The 19,091-nt window shown below is 40.7% G+C and overlaps 4 protein-coding genes across 4 annotated transcripts in view; 2 read left to right on the forward strand and 2 right to left on the reverse strand.

Moving 5' to 3' along the window:
- The first annotated feature begins 505 nt into the window (after positions 1–505).
- On the forward strand, positions 506–2,356 carry LOC125298551 (histone H2A-like). The gene is made up of 2 exons (XM_048249335.1): positions 506–533; positions 2,001–2,356. The coding sequence occupies exons 1-2, from the start codon at positions 506–508 to the stop codon at positions 2,354–2,356; spliced, it is 384 nt and encodes a 127-aa protein (XP_048105292.1).
- Positions 2,357–3,193: 837 nt separating this feature from the next.
- The window catches only part of LOC125298516 (histone H3-like), a 72,305-nt gene continuing 56,407 nt past the window's right edge, over positions 3,194–19,091 (forward strand). Inside the window, exons 1-2 of the mRNA XM_048249298.1 lie at positions 3,194–3,522; positions 3,572–3,587. Coding sequence (XP_048105255.1) covers positions 3,194–3,522; positions 3,572–3,587 — 345 coding nt within the window. The remainder of the gene's footprint in view (positions 3,523–3,571; positions 3,588–19,091) is intronic.
- Positions 4,441–4,834, reverse strand: LOC125298543 (histone H2B-like). Its single transcript, XM_048249329.1, has one exon. It carries the CDS (start codon positions 4,826–4,828, stop codon positions 4,454–4,456), a length of 375 nt encoding a protein of 124 aa, XP_048105286.1. The 5' UTR covers positions 4,829–4,834; the 3' UTR covers positions 4,441–4,453.
- On the reverse strand, positions 5,830–6,172 carry LOC125298557 (histone H4). The gene has a single exon (XM_048249340.1). It carries the CDS (start codon positions 6,167–6,169, stop codon positions 5,858–5,860), a length of 312 nt encoding a protein of 103 aa, XP_048105297.1. The 5' UTR covers positions 6,170–6,172; the 3' UTR covers positions 5,830–5,857.

Consider the following 19,091-nt stretch of genomic DNA (forward strand, 5'->3'; position numbering starts at 1 on the left):
GTGTATACAATTTTAAAATACATTATATTGGGTAAGTTATTAGGGTAACACATCATAACTTCTATCTAATGCAACAGATGCATCCACAAAGTCTCCAAAACCTTGCAATACAACAATTTCAGCTTGTTACATTGTAATAGCCTGTACTACCAGTGCCAAATGTGCCCAAAATATCTCAGGACGTCTCGTTGGTTTACTGGGTATTATAAGTTGAACCTCTGGAAACTTTGCTGTAACTTTACCTGGGAAACTACTTCTCGAATTTGCTATATGTTAACTTTTTTATGATTGAGCTGACGGTCTAAAAGGAAGGTGGAACTGTTATACGCGCCAAAAAGATTTCAAAATGATGTCATACAACGAACTACACGTTGATTGGCTCTCAGCATTGTGTTCTCAGCCAGTGAGGCACGGAGACGCACCGTGCCGCTGTGGGATAATAAGACTTGCCTTGCCTCATCTTTGCATTTGAGTATTCAGACGAACTCTCAAAACCTACTGAAAAATGAGCAGTAGAGGCAAAACCGGTGGAATGAAATGGACATAATAAACAAACATTTTAAAAAGTATGAAGAGGTATCAGGAGCTAAATTAAATTATGCTAAAACAGAAGCTGTATGGATTGGTCGACCTAAAGGGAAATTTCCAATAAATGTTATTGTAAAGGAAGAAATAAAAATTTTAGGAATGTTTTTTAGTAATCAAAATAGTGCAGAAAATAATTGGAAGAAGAAAGAGTATGAGATTAAGGAAGAAATAGAAAAATGGACCAACAAAAGTACAACATATAAGACAAGGATTGATCTGATCAAAATATATATTTTATCAAAATTATCTTTCTTAAGCATCATTTTCCCACCTATGGATAAGAATATTCAAATGATAGAACGTGAATGTACTAAACTAATTTGGTCTTCAACACGAGAAGTAGCAAAAAGAGAATTAATGTACAAACCACGGAAATATGGAGGACTTGGAGCAATATGCATAGGTCTTTATTTAAAAGTCAAATTCTGTGCCTATGTTTGCAGGGCTTTGATGAGAAAAGCACCATGGGCTACTCATGCAGAATGGAACAAAAAGAAAGGAAGACAAAGGACCAATGTTCCATATTATAAACTAATGTTTGGAGACTTTATAAATAAATGTAACAACTTGAATTGGCATAGTTTATCAGCAAAAGCTATATATAATAGTGTCATAGAATCTTTGTACGGAGGCCTTATTAATTATAGAGATCTAAATTTGAAAGAATGTGAAAAATTTGCCAAGTTCCTATGGTCAAAGAATTTACCTGAGAAAATCAGAGACACAACCTGGTTAATTTCTGTAAGGAGGCTCCCTGTTAGAGCAGTGGTGAGGTGGAGCTGTTATGTAACCACCACAAAATGCCCTATGAGAAACTGTAGTGAAGAAGAAACTCTTGAACACTTATTATTAGGTTGTAGAAGATCTAAAGAAATATGGACAAAAATGATCTCAATTGGTGTACAGATAGATTTAGATAGTAGGACAATATTTTTTGGTGAAATTAAAGGAAATATGTCAAACAAACAAAAGAAATTGTACAAACAAATTATTTTCTTAGTAAATGCACAAATTTGGAAAACCAGATGCCGAATGACAATTGACCATATATATATGTCTCCAGCCAGATTGTATGTAAACAATTAATTAAGGAATTAAAGCGGAGGAAAAATATAGATATGAAGAGAGGGTTGGACATACCATGGGATACCTTAACTCTTTGATTTTCTTGTATACATGTGCCTTTTTTTTGGTGATGGTAGGTGAATATTATTTTTCACATATATCTGCATGTACTCATGTATTTTACTGAAAAGAAGACGGGGGAAAAAGAGAAAAAAATGGGGTTCTGAATTTGGTGAAAAAAAATATATACATATGTATCAAAATGATGAATGGTTTGCTTTGAGATTGTGAATTTATTCTCGTTATGATCCCATTCTGATTGAAAAAAAAAAAAAAAAACAAAACCGGTGGCAAGGCCAGAGCAAAGGCCAAGACTCGTTCTTCCAGGGCTGGACTTCAGTTTCCCGTGGGCCGTGTCCACAGGCTGCTGAGTAAAGGCAACTATGCTCAGCGTGTCGGCGCTGGTGCGCCGGTCTACTTGGCTGCTGTGCTCGAGTACCTGACTGCTGAGATTCTGGAGTTGGCTGGCAACGCTGCCCGTGACAACAAGAAGACCCGTATCATTCCCCGCCATCTGCAGCTGGCTGTGCGTAACGACGAGGAGTTGAACAAGCTGCTCGGCGGAGTGACCATCGCTCAGGGTGGTGTACTGCCTAACATCCAGGCTGTGCTGCTGCCCAAGAAGACTGAGAAGTCCAAGTAAACCTGCTCTCTCTAAGTCTCCGAAACAAAGGCTTTTTTAAGAGCCACCCAAAAACCAATAAAAAAAAAAACCATTCCAAGTTGCCTTCGCCATTGACGTGTTTTTCTGCAAAGTCAAACATTTATTCACACACGTACATAATGTACAAAGCCGTTCAGTAAACCGTGCCTTTTTCCGGCCAATATCTGATCACTCTTACCCCACAAAATGTCAGCCACTAACTATGTGTATGATAAAACAAGTAAGTCTGGTTGAAGAATGTAAAGCGTTCTTTCATTTATCACTCCGGACTGTTAGTTAATCATGAAAGGCTGCGAGCTGTTCTTGGGGCCTCGTAGTTCAAGGTGATGACGCAGTCTTGTAATTGGATCATTTAAATTATGTATAAAAAATATGGCATAATATTAGTGGTAGTTTGGTATATAGCTACCTGTTTATAGTTTCCTGTTTATAAACAAGCAACTATTTGTAGGCTTTAACGTAGTCAATACAAGTCACCGTAGGTCAATATTTGTGTACATGACGTCTAACAAGTTAATTGTTTGTTGTGTTTGTTTCTATAATAGTCTATATGCACTGACCGATTGAATTTTTCAGTATGTTTCTTTTATTTATCATTTAAATTGAAGAGGAGTTTGTAAATAGTCCATCAACACAATGATATAGGCCATTACGGGGGTGGGCTTTGTATTTTGAATTTCAGGCGGCACTCGGATGACCAATCAGCGGAGCCCAACAACCTGACGTACAAAGGGGGCAGGCTGAGACCGTAGGCCTTATATACCCAAGATCCGCAGTTGTAGCCATACTGTTCTGAATTCTGAAGAATACGTAGCAATGGCCAGAACCAAGCAAACTGCCCGCAAATCTACCGGAGGCAAGGCTCCGAGGAAGCAGCTCGCCACCAAGGCTGCGCGTAAAAGCGCACCTGCCACCGGTGGCGTGAAGAAGCCTCACCGTTACCGGCCTGGCACCGTAGCTCTGAGAGAGATCCGTCGTTACCAGAAGTCCACTGAGCTGCTGATCCGCAAACTGCCCTTCCAGCGTCTGGTCAGAGAAATCGCTCAGGATTTCAAGACCGATCTGCGCTTCCAGAGCTCTGCTGTCATGGCTCTTCAGGAGGCTAGCGAGGCTTACCTCGTCGGTCTGTTCGAGGACACCAACTTGTGCGCCATCCACGCCAAGAGAGTCACTATCATGCCCAAGGACATCCAGCTGGCTCGTCGTATCCGTGGGGAGCGTGCTTAAGTGATTTGAAGTCAGGAACCGAAAATCCAAAGGCTCTTTTAAGAGCCACACAAACATTTTAAAAAAAGCTGATTTCCATATGTCTTGGTTAAATTGGTTCATGGGTAGTCGTACTGTTCTTTAACATATCTGCATGGTTCGGTATTTTGTATTAAGTGTCGCGTCTTCATTGCTAAATGCAATGCCAACATGCAAGAGGGATCGATGCTAGCAAGTTAAACGTAATCTACACTCTTAGATGATCACTCACATATGATGTAGTCATGTCCCCTTCTCACGAAGTTTCGGACTTCTGCCCAGAGAGCCACACAAAATGAAGTTTAATCTCGTTTTGCCATGACTAGATTAAACTAGACTTTAATCTCGACATCCCGTATTTATTCTTGACATTCATTCAAAAAGTTAGTATAGCAGGCTACAGTAAATACACAAATGAGACCAGTGCAACACCGCTGTAATCTTCCTTCCTTCCTTGTCAATGTTTCTCCCACTGTCGTGCCGTTTCTCTCCAAAGTAGTTCATTATGTCCCTTGACGGGCGTTTGGAGCATGACTCAGCCGTGGCAAAATAGGAACATGGCAAATAAAAGGTTCCAAGTGTAGGCTACGCATTCTACCTAATCCAGGAAGTAAACAACATTTGATACGTTTTATGTCCAAACTACGCTCTTTAAACAAATGTGTCGACCCTGTCTGGACACATATGTGTTGTAAACAAGTTGTTTTATCTCATAACTATTGAATGCAAATTAATGCAGTGCAGTTAGTGTTTATTTGGAATTACTTGTTTAAGAGAAAGTGAGTGGCTCTTAAAAGAGCCTTTGGATTAAAGCGCGTTCAAAGCCAGGCTTTACTTGGAGCTGGTATACTTGGTGACGGCCTTGGTTCCCTCGGACACGGCGTGCTTGGCCAGCTCACCGGGCAGAAGCAGACGCACTGCGGTCTGGATCTCCCTGGAAGAGATGGTGGAGCGCTTGTTGTAATGAGCCAAGCGGGAAGCCTCTCCAGCAATGCGCTCGAAGATGTCGTTCACGAAGGAGTTCATAATACCCATAGCCTTGGAAGAGATACCGGTGTCAGGATGGACCTGCTTCAATACTTTGTACACGTAGATGGCATAGCTCTCCCTCCTGCTCTTTCTGCGCTTCTTGCCACCCTTGCCGGCGGTCTTTGTCACGGCTTTCTTGGAGCCCTTCTTTGGGGCAGGCTTAGCTGGATCAGGCATGTTGATGTCTCGTCTGTATTTTCCATAAACTGACTATCTTCAAGTCACCCTGTATATGTGTCAAGTTTTATGCAAATAGAGGACTGCGTCAATTAACACGCCCACGGCCAGAATTCTCTGTCATTTCCCTCCGAAATCAAATACCCACACGGTTGGTCGTTTTGAATCGAAGGGGACAGAGGCGAGAAGGTTAGCACCACCCACAGATAATCGGTTTACAGTACACCACCTTCTTTTGTTCTTATTTCCCTCACTTTTCTTCTGAATGACAGGAATCCTTCGAAATGGCAAAAACATTAAGCGTTACAAATCACAGTTAGTCTCAGTCCCTTTGGGGCATTTCTCGAATTATGATTAAAAATGTATTAATTGATCAACAAAACTACAGTAAAAAGGACAACAAAACTGTTCTGTACTGCACTGTGGCTTCTACAGCATTGTGTAAAGGGAAATGACTGCATTTACTGTAAAAGAATATTTCTATACACCCTGACGTACCTGTCTGTCAAGCCACATTTATGCTTGACTGATTATGAAAACTAGTTATGACACTAACTACTTTAAGACTTTGTGATGGCACACGCAACTTTTCAGCATGCATTTTCGTTTTGTTGTTTCTGCAGACGATTTTGTTCCATCATTTGTGAACCCCAAGTTTAGACTTACAACTTATGTCATTCATTAGCGCAGTCATGGGTCGCACTTCATACTATCTTAGCAAATGTTCTGGCGCTTCTTGGGTTGTTTTCAAATGATTTTCATATGAATACATGGCTTTCTCTTGGCCACCACGGGATGAGGACTGGGCGTCTGTCACGACTGAGCGTCTCATGAGATGGCAATGCACCAGTCTCTCATATAGCGCGACAACATATGATATTGCCGACAGGCAACAGCATGGAAGTGGTTTTTTTATAGATTTTTTTATAATTCAAAATTCCCAATACATACAGGAACACAACCTTTTATGAGGAACTGGGTGGCTCTTAAAAGAGCCTTTGTGTATAAATCGAGGAACAAAGCTGATCTTTAACCACCAAAACCGTACAGTGTACGACCCTGGCGTTTCAGAGCATAGACGACATCCATGGCGGTCACGGTCTTTCTCTTGGCGTGCTCGGTGTAGGTGACGGCATCACGAATCACGTTCTCCAGGAAAACCTTCAGCACACCACGGGTCTCCTCGTAGATGAGGCCAGAGATACGCTTCACACCACCACGGCGGGCCAGACGCCTGATTGCAGGCTTGGTGATACCCTGGATGTTATCACGAAGAACTTTGCGGTGGCGCTTTGCGCCTCCCTTTCCAAGACCTTTGCCTCCTTTGCCTCTACCAGACATCTTCCAGACTTCTTGCGACTGAGAGTTGCACGAATGTGAAGTAGGTACGGCTCGCAACTCATACTACTTTCCACAGAGAGGACCTTGTTGAAAACTACTAAGCACTGCCCCTTCACTCTCCCTCCGTTTGATGAATGGGAGTGTGCGCGGGCATTTAGGCGAATATACGTCACCGAATAAACGCCCACATCTGAGCTTCACCCCACCCCACCTCACAATGAAACAAAGTTGGACCGACATTGTTACTTTGCATAACTGTTTTTTGTTTTTGTTTTTTATTTTCTATCACAATTCGACACAGGACAGGCATACTTGGTCTCCGAGTTATTGACCCTTTTTATTTGTTTCTATAAGAAAAAAAAAACTGTACAATAATGTTTTTTCTGCCTGATAATGGCCTTAACAATTTGGTAGACATGCCAACATACCCCTACACATTTGCAACCTTCAAAAGATGTTTGGGTCAAATTGACCCAAAGACACATGAAACACACAGATGTAAAGAAAGACACAACAATAGACACACACGCACACATGCTCGCACACACACACTCACACACATACTCTCACTCACTAACATGCTACAGTTTTTTCAAACCTAGCCCAAGAAGTTCCTGTTGTCCTGCAGTCTTTACACTTTACCCACTTTCACTCTCATGTTGTTTCTAAGTTAGAGTTTCTGAAGACTCCTCTTCCACTTATCTCACTCTTAGATAGTCTAGAGTCTATTAGATAATATTTTTCAAATATTTTCTCAATCTGTAGTCTCTCGCTCAAGATGGTGGCGAATTACTGTACTGAAGGGCCTATACAGGGAATTTACCTATACACTGTCAGGTAGAGCAGCTATTATGCATATTTGAGGGTGTTGAAATACCAACAAAATGTTAAATAACATTGTGCTGGATCGATACAGAGTAAATACTGAAGGACTGCAGGAATTTGTAGCATGTATGCAGAGACTTTTTCTCATGAGGAGACACTCAAACACTCAAAAAATCCTCCACAGAAATGCATGGGGTTATGGGTCTATCCATTTGTCTCGTAAGTCCCCCTCCCGAGTTGGAAAGTGTAATTATGCAGCTTTCTTGCGGCATTTCACAGAGGCACGCCCCATTGAACTCGGAGCTCTTGAGGGTACACCCAAAGTCCTTTTAGGCAAGTCCCTCCACTTGACTTGCATATTGCAACACTTTTTGGGCACTTATCGGGCATCTATTTCGGCAGAAATGCACGTGTGCAAGGCTTCACGACACCAACCATGCTCCAGCGGCGAGATCACAACACATGATTGGCACAGTGTCTTCACAGCACACCACATGATTGGCTCAATGTATTCACATGTCGACGTTTTGCCGCGGAAGGGGTGGGATAGGTGTAGACAACAGCCATTTTGGTGTTACAAACTAAGTCCATGCATTTCTATGGAGGGTTTTTTGAGTGCTGTGTCTCCTCATTAGAAAGTCTCTGGTAATACAATGTAACGTTTTGTTTTCGATCTGGTTTTCTAAAGAGGCTAATGTAGCTAACAATAACAATGCATACCATAACAAGAGACCCGGGTTTAAGACCGGGTGGGGTCACAGCTCTCTCCATTCGCTACAGTGAGTATGTGTGTGTGTGTGTGCGAGCATGTGTGTGTGTTTTCATGCAAATGAACGGGAGTTAGCGTCTTCTTTAGTGCACCCGATGGGAACCAAAGAGAGGAGTGTTTCTTTGCAGTCTATCAGAAATGAGGGCAATTACAGACACAATGCAGAGGTGATCAGGACCGGCAGGGGTGAACTAGTTCCCCGAAAAAGACCAATGACGAAGGCAGAACGCTCTGATTTTTTGCATTGTTTGTTTTGCCATGGAGAAAGAGAGGAAAAAGTCTCCAACACCAGTATATGCTCCCAATAGTTATGTTTTTATTACCGTGACTTTTCAAGCCAGCTCAAGCCCTTCATCAGACGTCATTGATGTTTTGCCATGGACTTTCTGAGAAAAGTTTTAAGGCGACATCACAAAACATGCCCAATGAAACCCAAAAGTTCATGCACAACCCCTGGCAACAGTAGAAAGAACAGAGGCGCACTCAAGGGCTCGATACTCATACAAATATGTATTAAGAGCCAAGGTTATTACAATAAGTCTACGGACCAAGAACTGGGAAACAAACGTTTCGGGCTTAGCCCATTATCAATGTCTCCATTATGAAACGCGTCACAGGGTGTTCAGGTTTTTTTATAGACATGACGTGTCAATTACCGTAATACTCAATGTCAACACAACAGCTACATCAAAACCAAAAAACAACCATATGTGCAATTAACATTGAAAATATATACAGACATAATGTATACATATCTGGATACAAGACAACAGTATACACAATAATACAAGATCCACATAAGTGCTTATCGCATCACAAAAAACATGACAGAACCCCTGGCAAGAAACGGGTACAGCAAATTTGTGTTTTCAGGGAGCCCATACCTTCCCACATAAGTGAAAAACTTTGGACAGTGCAAAGTACTGTCACAGGATGAAATAACACTCACCGTCAAACATGATAATGAGTGTATTTTGCAATTAGGACAACAACACCTATCACAATATATAAAATAAAAAACAAAAGGATGCACCTTTCTGTGTCTCTGAGGTCGATGTGAGCAATGCCTTTAGGAGGCTAAATTGTAGAAAAGCTACTGGACCGGATGGAATTTCTAACAGGGTTTTGAAATCCTGCACTGCTCAGTTAGCTCCTGTGTTCACTTATATCTTTAACACATCATTGGCTCAAGAGACAGTTCCTACTTGCCTCAAGCAGTCTGTTATTGTTCCAGTACCGAAAAACAAAAGTCCATCATGTCTGAATGACTACCGCCCAGTAGCCCTGACGTCTACAGTGATGAAGTGTTTTGAGAAGCTTGTGAAAAACATTATCTGCTCATCCCTCCCTGCCTCCTTCGACCCCCTCCGATTTGCTTACAGAGCCAACAGGTCTACAGAGGATGCCATCTCAAACCTCATGCACACCACCTTAACTCACCTGGAGGAGGGGAATGGAAATTATGTGAGGATGCTGTTCATTGACTTTAGTTCAGCATTCAACACGATTGTACCTCTCACCTTGGTCACAAAGATGAAGGCCTTAGGACTGAACACCACCCTGTGTCACTGGATATTTGACTTCCTCACCAACCGTTCACAAGTGGTTAGAGTGGGGGTCTGACATCTGACTCATTAACCATCAGCACTGGTGCTCCCCAAGGCTGTGTTTTGAGTCCACTGCTGTACAACATCTACACACATGACTGCAAAGCCAACAGTAGTCATACCTCCATCATCAAGTTTGCAGATGACACAGTGATCTTGGGCCTGATTAGTAACAACAATGAACAGCTCTACTTGGATCAGGTTGATGAGGTGGCACAGTGGTGTCAATCTAACAGCTTAACACTGAATATCAATAAAACCAAGGAAATGGTAGTTGATTACAGAAGGCAGCAGCAGAACTACAGTTACACCCCACTAATGATCAGCGGGCAACCTGTAGAGAGAGTCACAAGTTTTAAATACCTTGGTGTCCACATTACTTTAGACTTAACATGGACTGTTAACACTCAATATGTTCTGAAGAAGTCCAGACAACGACTCTACTTCCTTCGTCAGCTAAGGAAATTCAAAGTTTCTACATCCATCATGAAGGCCTTCTACACTTCAGCGGTTGAGAGTGTTCTAACTGGTAGCATCATCACCTGGTATGGGAACTCCACAGTTAGAGATTGTAGTACTCTGCAGAGAGTAGTGCGCTCAGCTGAACGTACTATAAGAACTCAACTCCCTGCTCTACAAGATATCTATTCCAGAAGAGTACTCCTAAGAGCCCAAAAGATTCTGAAGGACTCTTCTCATCCTAACAATAGATTATTCCTACCGCTGAAATCAAGAAGACGCCTATGTAGTCACAAAGCCAGAACTGAGAGACTCAGGAGAAGTTTTTATCCCCAGGCCATCCTAACTCTGAACTCACACTATACTGACTTTGCACTCATTCACTCCTCAGCACTCATGACTCCCCACACACACACACACACACCTACAAGACTTTTAGCACTTTTACATCCCTCTCCCTATGCCACAGACCTTTAATTTATTTTCTTATTTCATCACACGCCAAAACACACACACACACACACACACACACACACACACACACACACATATCTGACTTTCTCCAACTTTTGCACATCTCCATAGAACTTTTTTTTTATTATTTTGATTTCTCCTCCATCTACCCATGTCCTCCTTGCCTAGCCTTTCTGCCCCCCACCCCACCCCCATCCCAACACACACACTGTCATCATCACTGTCATCACTTCACATACATACCGCACACCCCTGCCCCCCCCCCCCTACATACACAGCACATTATTTCATCAGGAAGCTTCTCCAACACACATCCCCAACATACTTACAGCACACTGCCCCTCCCCCAATACACAGCACATTGTCTCACGAGGGAAGCTTCTCCAACACACATATTGCACACTGCCCTCTCCCCACATACACAGCACACTATCCCATCTCCCTGTCATCCCCCAACACACACACCAAGACCCCTGGCAGTTGGGTTAGCCCCTTGAGCCGTGGATCTGCCCAAGGTTTCTTCCTTGGTAAGGGAGTTTTTCCTTGCCCCTGTTGCTCTTGGGTGCTCCTTGTTGGTGCCCCCCACCCAATCCCAATCCTCCCCACCTTTTTTTATGCAGCCCTTGCCACTTAATCTACTAAGCCCCTCTTCTACTGCACTTTTTACCCCCATTAATGCACAAATAGGCTGACACCAGACATAATTTCACTGCATTTCTTACTTCCAGTAACTATATGCATGTGACAATAAACTTCCTTGTATCCTTGTAACAGTTGATCAAGAATGGTTAAACCCCAAAAGATACGAGAACATCAGGCAGAAGATGCGTGAGCTCGGGCGACTACTGATTATTATTTTTTTTGCAACACAGCTTAATTTAGCTTGAAAGCTAACCTGCTACGGAGCAGGTTAGTTCTGTGGCATAAATTCCCATATTTACCAAGCTGGGATTCACGTTAACCTCATTAATGGAACGGAATTCTCACTAGAATTAGCGAGATCGAAATAAGCCAGGTTTAGCCTTTAGCAAGGTTGATGGAATACCCCCCAGGAACATTAAGTTGATACCAGAATGATGTACATTTCTTGTTTTGTGACTGTATGTGTTGATTGTACTTCTGCCAAGTAAGGTCCAGGGAAATAAGCTTTAGGTTGATTTACTATAATTAATATGTACATTAATTTTGATTATATGTCTTATATTATATTATATAAGACAATGTCAGAGGATAATTTTAAATTATCCTCTGACATTGTCTTTCTTCAAGAGCTCCATTTTAAAACAGGCCAGATATCTTAAGAGGCACTGGGCTGGGGAAGCCTTTGAAGCAACACTTACATCCAGGAGCAGAGGGGTGGGCATTTTAATAAATAAAAGGCTATCTTTCAAATGAATCTCACAACATCCAGATAAATATGGCCGATACTTAGTAGTTAGGTGTTAATTGTTCGGAGGAGTTATGATCGGATATGCGTCAAAAAAGAAAACAGAATTTGATAAGGAATTAGATAAAGTGAGAGAAGAGATTAAATTACTCCAAGACCCAAACAAATAGTAAAATTGATAAAGAACTACATGAAGCTAAATTAAAACTGGACAGCCTATTAATTAAGAAAGCAGAGGAATTCAAGTTTAATTCTAAAAAAAATAATTATATAGCTGCCAACAAATCAGGCAAACATTTGACCTTTTTAATAAAGAAAGTTTTAAAAAGACAGCCTATAGTTCTAAGAGATGAAACCTCAAACAAAGCCCCCACGAGTAATCAGGCCATAAATAATGAATTTAGATCATTTTATGAAAAATTATATACGTCAGAAATAAAATACCAGGACTCTCTTCCTTTTTTAAATTCAATAAACCTTAAACGTCTTTCTCCTGAGCAAATCGAAGATCTTAACAAGGATATAACCAACATAGAAATACAATCTGCCTTAAAAAACTTTCCATTTAAAAAAGCTCTGGGAATGGACGGCTTTCCTATAGAATTTTATACCACATTCTGGCCTAAATTTCATTCTTTATTCAAAGAAGTAGTTATTGCAGCGCAAAAAAAACAATAGCCTCCCTGAAACAATGTTCCAAGTGATTATATCGGTCATACCAAAACCGGGTAAGACCAGCGAAACACCATCTGATTATAGGCCAATAAGCTCAATAAACTGTGACAAGAAGATCATTACTAAAATCTTGAATAATAGACTGGTACAGATTCTACCAAGCTTAATCCATTATGACCAAGCTGGTTTTATTCAGCATAGGGATTTAAGAACTAATACCAGAACATGCATCTCCCTCACTCAATATGCAAAGAAACACAAAATAGAATTAACATTAATGGCAGTTGACACGGAAAAGGCCTTTGATAGACTATATTGGTCTTACTTGTTTAGGGTGTTGGAGGTATATAACTTTCCAGTAAATTTCAGGAATATGATTAGAACCCTGTACAGGTCTCCTAAAGCATATTGTACATACAAATGGAATTCTATCAGAACCTTTTTCATTAACTAGAGGCACTGCCCAAGGATGTCCTCTCTCACCATCATTGTTCGCATTGGCAATTGAACCTTTGGCTCAAAAATTTGAGAGACAAAAGAGATAAGAGGTATTGAGATAGGTAAAAAAAACAGTTTAAGCTAAGCTTATTTGCGGATGATCTATTACTATATTTAAGCAATGCAATCACCTCAGTTCCACACGTAATGAAAATAATTACAAACTTTTCAGGGATCTCAGGTTATAAAATGAACATGGCAAAAAACGGAGCTATTGGCAATAGACTCTTTCAAAAAGGACTTGGAAAAATTCACACAATTTCGGATACAGAAAAAAAATAAAATATATTGGAACTTATATTAGCCATAACAAGACCCAGCTGTATAAAACTGGGACTTGTGAAAGACTTTAAGAAAGATGTTAGGAAGTGGCAAGATTTGAAGATTAATTTAATAGGAAGAATAAACCTCTTCAAGATGATGTGGCTACCGAAATTCTTATTTAAATTTCAAAATATTCCTATAACGCCTCCTAAAACCTTTTTTAAAGAGGTAAATTTGATAATTTCTTTGTTCATTTGGTCAAATAAGGCATGTAGATTAAAAAGGAAAGTTTTGTATCACCCAAGAGCAGAAGGGGGTCTTAATCTCCCTAACTTAGAGTTTTATCATGTAGCAGCTCAGACATTTTATATTGATCGTATAATAAATAAAACAAATAAAGATCCATGGGTAGACATAGAAAACAATCAAGTACAATGCAACAGTTTACTGCACTTTTTTCCAAAGACAACATTAAATCAACAAACTTTGTTATTAATAGTACATTAAAGGCATGGAATAAAATTTAAAAAAAATCTCCATCAAGAAATAGGGCTTCCCAGGCACATAAAAATATGGAACAACCCATCAATAAATATACAGAGCACCCAGCTATACTGGGAAACATGGATAAAAGCTGGAATCCAGCGGTTGTCAGATGTCACAAATTACGACTCAGTTGCACCATTCAGTGAATTAAAAAGCAAATTTAACCTAAAAGACACAGAAATATTTAGGTACATGCAACTGAAGAACTGGATGACTAGGAATTTCAACTTGGGAAAGGAAATCAGCCCTGAAATGGCTAAGATCTTAAGCCAAAGTAACAAAAATAAGAAATTGATCGGCCTATGTACAATTTATTGATAAGCATGGAAAGCAGTGATGTATTACTACAAAGTATATACAATAAATGGATTGAAGACCTAGGAGTTGATGTTACAGAAAAATGGAAATAATGCTTGTCACTAACATACAAATGAACTACTAATGAAAATCTGCGATTAATACAGTTTAAAATAATGACAAGAATATATCATATGAGAGATAAAATAAGCAAGTTTGATAACACATCATCAGATAGATGTTTAAAGTGTAACCTGTATGGTGATTCCCTCATGCATGCCTTTTGGTACTGTAAAGGAATTAAGAAGATGTGGAAGAGCATATACATTTGGTTATCCAAGTATACCAACAGAAAAATCATATTTTCTCCAAGAATGTGTATTTTTCAGGATATAGAGGGGATAAGATATCCTACTAGCTGGCAGACACTTTTTTCCTCTCTTATCTTTAAAAAACTAATATTGCAAAATTGGAAAAATAAGGAAGCTCCTTCAATAGATAACTGGAAGGCCTTAATTATTACCTGTGTATTGAAAGATCAATGTCAGAGGACACAAATAAAAAGAAACAATTTAATAGCCAATGGAGCCAAATTTATAATGCCCTCTAAAATGTATCTTTAGAACCCTTTTATTTATTTATTTATTTATTTATGTTGTTGTTGTTGTTGGTGGTGGTGGTGAGTGAATGTGGTCCATGTGTGGGGTGTATGGGTTACAGTTTTTTTCTGATTGCTTAAGCACATTTTTTGTAACTATGGGTTTTTTTGCAAAACTCTACACACAAATAGGAAAACATTTCACCCAATCAGCAACACATTGTAGTTCTCTTGCAAAAGCTAACACACCTTGCTTAACTCTTCACACCTTCGTAAAAATTGTGTTTTCCTATCAAACAGTAAACACAAGCTATCACAATAATAAGCACACAATGTGCCAACTACACACTGATGGTATGAATAAAAAACACATCTGGCTTTTGCTTTCCTAGGGTTAAACTGTCAGTTTGAGGTCATACTTTTGTCATAGTTCTGTAAACATACAGGGATCCAAACTTCAAGTATTAGTGTTTATTTACACACATCGAAACAAACACAAGTGTGTTTTTCCAAGTCAAAACACAAAATAGCAATTTCACTAAGACAACAAAAAAATCAGTCTACATCGTGTCGTCTCTCTCAAAATTTCGTCTACATCACATGCAATGTCCTAGTCCAAGGCACCAGTGAAAATATATTGTGGAATGCGGTCCTGATATGACAATATCCCCACATGTTGACTGACTTTTTTTTTTTGCCTGTAAAGGGCTATTTCTTTCTCTTGTTACCCTTCCTCTTCCCCTCCTCATCCCTCCTTGTCCTCTAACTTCACCTCCCTTGTCCTTGTCATCCTCTCCCTCTCACTTCTTCACCTCTCGTCCCTCTTCCTCCTCCCTGCTTCTTGGCCTCCTCCTAATTCTTACTCTTCTCACTCTTCCAGCCCTCCATTGTACCCATTGTACATTACCTGTGGCTTATTTACAGAATAGTGCTTATGTCATGAGCATTCTCTCTCCCTGGTAACAACCTTAATTGATTCAATTCTCTGCCACTCTGCTCACTCTCTCTCTACTCTGCCTACAAGCTCCACCTGGCTCAGCCCTGCTCTGCTCTTGTTACCTGGCCAGCTCGCTGCATTTCCCAGTCACCATCCTCACCTTGCCCCCACTCTGCTCTAATTACTCTGCCAGCTGCACTGCATTTCTCCACTAACCTCTCCCAGTATATAAAGCCCTGTTTTCAGCCAAGCCCTGTCAGATCGTCTTCAAACCTGGACCAGTAACCTGCCTGCCTACTCTCTGACTCCTACCTGTGATTCGGATCCTTTCTTGACTGCCTCCCTGTTCTACTGCCCCGTTATCCTGACCCGCCTTCTGGATCTTCTCGATTACTCTCCGATCTTCAGCCCCCGTAGCTTCGAATCTGCCTTCGGTCTCACCGCGTTTAGTGCCTAGCCCTGGTCTGTACTACTGCCTGCTGTTCACCTTGCTGTTGTGTGTGTGATTCCCCAGGCCTCCGACCACCAGGCGAAGCGAGCCCCGGCCAGCGTCACCACCCTCAGCCCGAGGCGCCCGGCTCGATCACTGGGGGACACACACACTCAGCACCTTGGACTGGAACCCCGAGACTTGGGAAAACCCCAGAGCCCCGAACCCCTGGAACCCCTGACACCCCTGGCACTCCTAGCACCCCTGGAACCGGAACCTCCAAGACCTCGTTTCTCTCCTCTCCTCTTCCCCTGAACCCTTCAATAAAAGACTCTGAATTTGAACTTGCGCTCTTGGGTCGTCTTCTGTCCCTGACAGCTTAGGCTGATTGCAAAGTGAACTAATTATCTAAAAACAGTTTTTACATGAGAAAGTGTGCCAGAGAGTTGGCAAAATAGTGTAAATAATAGCCATACATGTGTATAGATTTGCTAGGAGTGTGTTGATCATTTGGAAATTTAATGTAAAGCAGTGAGTTGTGTTTATAGTTCTGCAAAAAGAGTGTTGTGCAGTGGATTGTGCCTACTGTACAGTTATGCAAAGTGTGTGCTACAAAATTGCAAACTGAGTGCAAAGCAGTGTTTGTGCTTTTTAGTTTGTGAACTCAGTAAGTGGTTTTTTTGCTATAAAATTAAATAGTTTTAGAAATTGTGCTATAAGAATCGCAGGTTGTGTTTAAGCATTCAGAAAAAACTGTAATACACTTATGTTACTCTATCTGCACTACAATGGTACTGTTACCACACTGCACATAGCTGTACAGTATATCTGTCTATATGGTTCATACTGTATATCCATATTTATTCTGTTTTTCTCATAATATATTCTGTTAATACACTGCATATATATATATATATATATATATATCAGTACTAGTATATTGTTACTGTTATTATATTGTTACATTTCATATATCTGTACATGTTCTTTATATATTGTTCATATCACATATTTATTTGCCATATTTATTCTGCTCTTATATAGTAACTGCTAAAACACTGCATATATTTATATCTAATTTATATTACTCTAAACTTCTGTAAACCTACTGCATACTACCACCTACACTGCATTATATTCTTGTCCTGCCTATGCATCACCTGTCTATACTTTGTGTCACATTGCACTTTTCTGCTTTTTTGCACTTTTGGTTAGACGCAAACTGCATTTCATTGGCTTCGTACTCTGCACAAAGACAATAAAGTTGAATCTAATCTAATCTAATCTAATCTAATGATAATTTATGACTATGCTCCTGCTCCAACCTGAAGAAGCATCTTATAGCCTAGCCTAAGTTTAAAAAATAAATAAAAAATAGTCGCCTGTTGTAGTTTTACTGGTCACCTTGCTATTTTATAGTTGTATCAGGTAGCTTAGTTGACTTTACATTCTCCTATGTGGGCCTAACACATTCAGCCATTTGGAACAGAAGAACACACCATATGCCTGTTTAGTAAGTAGGATTTGATGGCCACATTCCTACACTTATAAAATGCAATTCAATGTGGAAGTAATCCAAGTATTCAGAATACGTTACTCAGCTTGAGTAATGTAATGGAATCGCTACAAATTACATTTGTGGGTATGTATTCTGTAACGAATCACGTTTTTTAAAGTATCCTTCCCAACACTGACGAATGATTACCCACCCTGTCAGAGAGGTCTGACTGGGGCGCTGTGGATGCATAACCTGTTAAAAAAAATAACGTTTTGGTGCCCCTAGTTGGCACCAATTGGCCCAATATGGGCCACTGGCTCATGTACTATGTGGTCCACTGAGTGTTTGTGTCTTGAGGGAAGAAGAGGAGAATGTGTTCCAGTGGAGGGAGATCTGGCCTGGTAGATTCTGTGAAGTTAACAAGTGGTGCAATTACATATAAATCAAAGGGTTTTGTATAAAGGCTGTTATTTTATTGGCAACTGTGAACAACTGCATGATTATAAAGAGGCAACAACATTATAATAAATGTCTAAGCCATCCAACCCATGCATGCTTTCACACATAGCAGTAATATTTTATCAATCCAAGCCTGGTGCAAGATGTTATCTAAACCCGAGAAATAGATTGCCTACTCATAATGAACAGGCAAAATGTAACTGCGTAATGTCCTCCCAGCACTCACTTACAGCATATGGGCAGTCCAAAGAATAGTCTAAGCCAAAGTGTTAGAAACATATATATGCTATTGTTAATCATTCTCGGTCACATCTGCATGAGCAGCCTTATCAAATATTGCCACACCATGTTTCCCATAATCCTTGGTCCTATAATATTTAGACCTTTGTGGTATGTATCCGTGTGGTGCGTGTTTCGCAGTGTCCAAAAAAGTGTGTTTCGCAGTGTCCTAAAAGCGCCCGATTGAAATGTACACATTCGCAAAAAAGACATCGTCGTTGCTTTTACGTGTAACAGAGGTTCAGGTCTTGGTCTGTGGTACTTCTTTGTCGACGTATTGCGCGGTTTTACTATCATTATGTGCATGTTTTCCCTCACACAACTCAGACTGACTGCAACCTCTCCACCTAGAGGTCCGAATGTTTCAGTTCGTTGCAAAAAAGTGATAATGGGCAATCATAAGCCCCGTATATTCATTTTAACGTGTAGTCTGTGCTCTTCACAACAGACATTTTTCTTGTTGGTAAATGTCGTGTTGCTACTCGTATTTCTTACAAAGAAGTGTGGAGAAAACACAAGTGATCTCTTCGCCACAGTAAGACCGGGACAGCTCTCACTCTGCTGAGTCTAAATGGTTCTCATGTTTATTTTAAGTCCAGCCCACCGGCTTTCGTAGCCTTTCATTCTCTCAGGACTCCCGAGTAGTCTGTGGGTGAAATCTAAAACGACACAATGGCAGAAACAGCTCCAGCTGCGGCACCAACAGGCTCCTAAGAAGAAGGCGCCACGACCCAAGAAAACTGGCCCGAGTGTGGGCGAGCTCGTCGTCAGGCCATCTCTGCTTCCAAAGAGAAGAAAGGAGTCTCTCTGGCTGCGCTGAAAAAAAGCATTGGCGGCTGGTGCGGATACGACGTGGAGAAGAACAACGCTCGTGTCAAGCTGGCCATCAAGAAGTTTGGTCACCAAGGGAACTCTGGTAC

This window comes from Alosa alosa, chromosome 7 (genome assembly GCF_017589495.1).
Source record: "Alosa alosa isolate M-15738 ecotype Scorff River chromosome 7, AALO_Geno_1.1, whole genome shotgun sequence".
NCBI classification, from domain to species: domain Eukaryota; kingdom Metazoa; phylum Chordata; class Actinopteri; order Clupeiformes; family Clupeidae; genus Alosa; species Alosa alosa.

Bases quoted from the DNA above. Each gene is read 5' to 3' on its own strand.
- LOC125298551 (XM_048249335.1), top strand. From the start codon at position 506: ATGAGCAGTAGAGGCAAAACCGGTGGAA. The intron at 534-2,000 runs TGAAATGGACAT...AAAACAAAACCG, and splicing joins TAGAGGCAAAACCGGTGGAA to GTGGCAAGGCCAGAGCAAAG.
- LOC125298543 (XM_048249329.1), bottom strand. From the start codon at position 4,828: ATGCCTGATCCAGCTAAGCCTGCCCCAAAGAAGGGCTCCAAGAAAGCC.
- LOC125298557 (XM_048249340.1), bottom strand. From the start codon at position 6,169: ATGTCTGGTAGAGGCAAAGGAGGCAAAGGTCTTGGAAAGGGAGGCGCA.